Source organism: Etheostoma spectabile, chromosome 13 (assembly GCF_008692095.1).
Source record: "Etheostoma spectabile isolate EspeVRDwgs_2016 chromosome 13, UIUC_Espe_1.0, whole genome shotgun sequence".
NCBI lineage: Eukaryota > Metazoa > Chordata > Actinopteri > Perciformes > Percidae > Etheostoma > Etheostoma spectabile.
In genome coordinates, this window is record NC_045745.1 from 26173241 (window position 1) to 26177350 (window position 4110).

At 39.7% G+C, this 4110-nt stretch overlaps 1 protein-coding gene across 2 annotated transcripts in view; it reads left to right on the top strand.

Annotated features, from left to right (window-relative positions):
- dpf2 (double PHD fingers 2) overlaps positions 1-4110 on the top strand; it is a 10536-nt gene that overhangs the window by 1849 nt on the left and 4577 nt on the right. Inside the window, exons 3-7 of one of the 2 annotated variants that reach the window (XM_032533799.1) lie at positions 507-614; positions 944-1122; positions 1211-1303; positions 1419-1497; positions 2725-2766. In XM_032533799.1, the coding sequence (XP_032389690.1) occupies positions 507-614; positions 944-1122; positions 1211-1303; positions 1419-1497; positions 2725-2766 (501 nt within the window). The remainder of the gene's footprint in view (positions 1-506; positions 615-943; positions 1123-1210; positions 1304-1418; positions 1498-2724; positions 2767-4110) is intronic. The other variant, XM_032533800.1, reaches the window with a different exon arrangement.

The following is a 4110-nucleotide window of genomic DNA, read 5'->3' on the forward strand; positions in this document are numbered from 1 at the left end:
TATATATATATATATATATATATATACAGTACAATACATATAGGATTTACATTTTTTAGTTTATTCAGTTGGATTCTGTTGTAATATAATGGGTGAAGGACTTGTTCATGAACATTTGTTTTACATTTGAAAACTATCAGATTTCAAAGTGCTTTGCGATGGATGAAAGGACAGCGATCGGCACAAAATTGCAAAAGGTGGTGTGTTTTAGCTTGACTTTAGACGAAAGTGGCTTGTTAGGATCTTTTTGTCACCATCGCCTCAATCTTTCATGTTTTTTGTTGAACCCTTTGAAATAGCTAAGAACAGTAGGAAGAAAAATTGCCTTGTTTTTCAATAAACCAATTCTAATTTAATCAATCTTGCAGGTAAATGTGCCCTCTTGATTTTAAGTGTAAATGCTAATTATGCTAACGAGCTTCATCATTTTTTCAAAAAAGCTGCCAAGTTCTGCATTAAAATAAGTTCAGTGTTATTCTAGATGGCTCTTTTCTGATGTCCCGTAGGCATGGCTCCAGGGCAGCTCTACACCTACCCATCCAGGAGGTGGAGGAAGAAACGACGATCTCTTCCTCAGGAGGACCCCCGGCTCATCATCCCACCTGTCAAGTCAGGTACCACATCGTTCAGTTTAGCTCATCCTAAAAAAAAACAGCTATAAAAGGCCATGCTTTCTAGACGTTAAAGAAACACGGCACTCTGCTGTAACGAAAAAAGAATGAACATTTGTTTTGTGTGATTTATTAAAAAGAGGTTTTACGTTTTTTGCTCAAATTCAATTTTACTTAATTCAATTGTATTTACTGTAATTGCATGCATCAGGATATGCCTCAGTCAGAAATGAGAAGCACCCCTATATTTTCTTTCTTTCTTTCAGGTGAAACATACTTCAAAGTGTTTTGCTTTGTGCTCATGTCTTTACTCACTTGTGTTTTATTCATAGAGGTGGATGTAGGCCTAAAGAAGGATGCTCTGTTATCAGCGGATGGCAGCAGCCTGGAGGCCCTGCTGAAGGGGGAGTCCTTGGAAAAACGGACGATCACAGAGCTCCGAGGCTCCGAGGAGGATTCAAACCAGAGTGACTACACCGGAGGCCTGAACCCTGCTGCTAGGATTAGAAAGGTTCTTGTTTTCAACAGAAGGCACATAAGATATGTTTGGAGTCAAGAAAATTATTTTACTTTCTCATTTTCTTATTGCCTCAACATAGAGAGTCCTTGAGCCGGATGACTTCCTGGATGACCTGGATGATGAAGACTACGATGAAGACACGCCTAAAAGAAGAGGCAAGGGAAAGGGGAAGGTAAAAAAAAAAAAGAAACTGCTGTGTGTGCATGAACACACTTTCTTAAAAGTGCGTCTCAACTCTTTGTGTGTGCCACAGCCTGTAAGTCAACTGTAAGAATGTCTGTCCTCAGGGCCGAGGAGCAGGCAGTAATAGAAAGAAGCTGGACACAGCAGCCCTGGAGGACCGAGACAAGCCCTACGCCTGTGACAGTGAGTCCTGATGGGGGAGAGTAGAGTGAACTCTGGTCAAAGCGGAGGGGCACTGCAAATGTTAATAGTTGTAATGTTTGTAATCTTAGCAAGGAAGACTTTGCTCATTCTTTATCGCCTTCATTTTCATCCTCTTTCCTTTATCTTCATGTTCTCATCAGTCTTCCTTCTGCTCTTTGTTTCATCTTATATTTATAAAGCCAGGCCAGTAACTCCACGGTATAGCCTACTAATGACATACTGATTTACCTGACAGAAAACGTTGCAGATTCAGAATGTAATCACAAAATATCACAATGAAAATGTGGAGTAATCAGACGATAGCGTCATGGACTCATGGCAGTGCGCTCCCCACCTGGCCCGTTATGAGAGCTAATCAGCACATATCTGCGTTAATCAACCACCAGAATGTAGTGCCTTTTTTTGCCAACCTTATTCCACACAACAGTCGCAATGTTACTTTCAGCTATCCGCTCGTGCTCCAGGACAGTGGAGAAAAGTAACTTTGGTATATCCAGTAATCATGTAGCTAACGTCGGAATCAGGTTGTCTGGTAGCTTGCCTATAGGTGGCATCACGCTCTGTCTGCCACTTGTTCTCTGTAGCTGGTTGTGCTTTGCATGTGTGGGATTCTGAAACGTCCTTAAATTCGGGAATTGTCATTTGTTTGTTTATTCAAAGACAATCCAAAGTAGTAATACTCTTCACAGTTTGGTGGTGTATTTCACATTGTAGCTGCCAAAGCTCTGCTACTTCCTTCGTCCCTCTCTGTGTCTGGTCCTGCACTGTGCTCACTCAGTGTGCCGTGTGAGAGGGGGAGTGGCTAGAGCGGAAAAAGGCAATGTGTGCCTCTTTTACCAATATATTTTTAACAATATCTTTTGCATTTCTAATTCAAACTAACGGTTCGAGAGAGATGCGTATAACAGACAGACAGACAGACAGACAGACAGACGTTCCCGCAATTTATAGATAAATAATATACAGTAGCTTACTTTTCTTTAACTTGCATTTCAAATATTTTTCTCAGGCAGAGGGGACATGTTTCTTCCCCTTCTTTGATGTTGTCAGACTATGTATCTGTACTGCTTGATGTGTTTTTTTCCTTTTTTGTGAAGCATTTTCACTTTCAGCTGCAGTTCTCAGTAGCAACTGATCCGTTGGTCTAATGAGCCTATTCCTCTGAGTCTCTGTCTGTGCTCTCTCTTCTTCTCTTCTTTCTTTCAGACACTATCAAACAAAAGCATATTTCAAAACCTTCTGAAAGAGGTATATTTCTCTCATTCCTTTTTAACTCCTGTCAGCCTTGTCTTTTGTCTTTACTGTCTGTTTTTATTTTCTCTCCATGCCACCAAGTAGATTTGCTCTGTGTAGTTCAGTTCATTGAGTAAATGTTTTGTTCTAGTACAATTAACTTATATGTGATTAACTAGATTTAGAAAATGTTAAGACTGTGTTACTTTACGCCCCACTTAAACTGTAGGTTGTAAGTGGCCAAAAATATGAGCCATCTCATCTTACAAAAGATTAGCTATGGCCCTTGCAAGTATTTTTTTTTGCCGAAATCTGTCCTGAACATCCCACAGATTTAGATAAACTAGAAACCGGATCCTGCTGCTGTTTATTCTTTCTGTGCTTTGTCTTTTGTCTTGCATCTTGGTGTTTGCAATTTGACTGCATTACAGTTCTCCTCCCTCTTCACCACCTATGCACCCTGTAAAGTCTCATTTCACATACCATGTTTTAAGGTGAATCGCTGCTTTTTTCAGTCAGTTGGATGCCTGTTTGATTTTGGGGAGTGTTTTTTTTCTTTTTCAAATCTTTCCGCCACTGCACACAGTCACTTGGCATGAGACTAGCTGTGTCTTTAGCAACTTTGTTAAGATGCTCTGGTGAAAAAAGACTAATCACTCCTTTAGATGACAGTTGGAGAAATATGACATTAGCCTTTTGAGGAAATGAAAAGGAGAAAAAGTTGGAAGTGAAAGTTTGTCTTTGGGTGTTTTCTTATGACAAACCTGACACACACCCTGTGACAGCAGCTGCACACAGTGGCATCTTTGTCCTTCCTAAAGTTAGTAAATCCTCCTTACGCAATCCCACTGGCTTTCCTTATCCCACTAATTAATACAATATACATTTGGATCAGAAACATTCAGAGGAATATAAGGCTATTGTGAAAATATTTTTTAATGTCAACCTACTGAGGAAATGTCATTTTGAAAGGGATGGATGCATGAAGTGAAATGAGTTTATTTTATTGTAACATAGTCATTAGTCAAACGCTGCAGAGGAAGTGCTCGTGAAAAGGATAATTGTGAAGATCAGCAGTGTGCTTACAGTGGCTGGGATGTTTTCTTATAGTAATGTTGGACTTAAGTACATGGCTGCCTCAGAGCTCCAGCTAAGAGGATGTGACAATGCATGTCATTGCATCAGAGCATGTTCTTCATAATCCTAAACGGCTTAATCATTCTTTATCTCGCTCTCCAATTTCAATGATAATATGTCATGTCGTTGCACAATCTGGACAATAGAAGTGATACAATGATAGAAAGTATTTCTGTTACTCTCAGCTGTACTATTAATACACTTTATCCAGAAGTAAAAAAA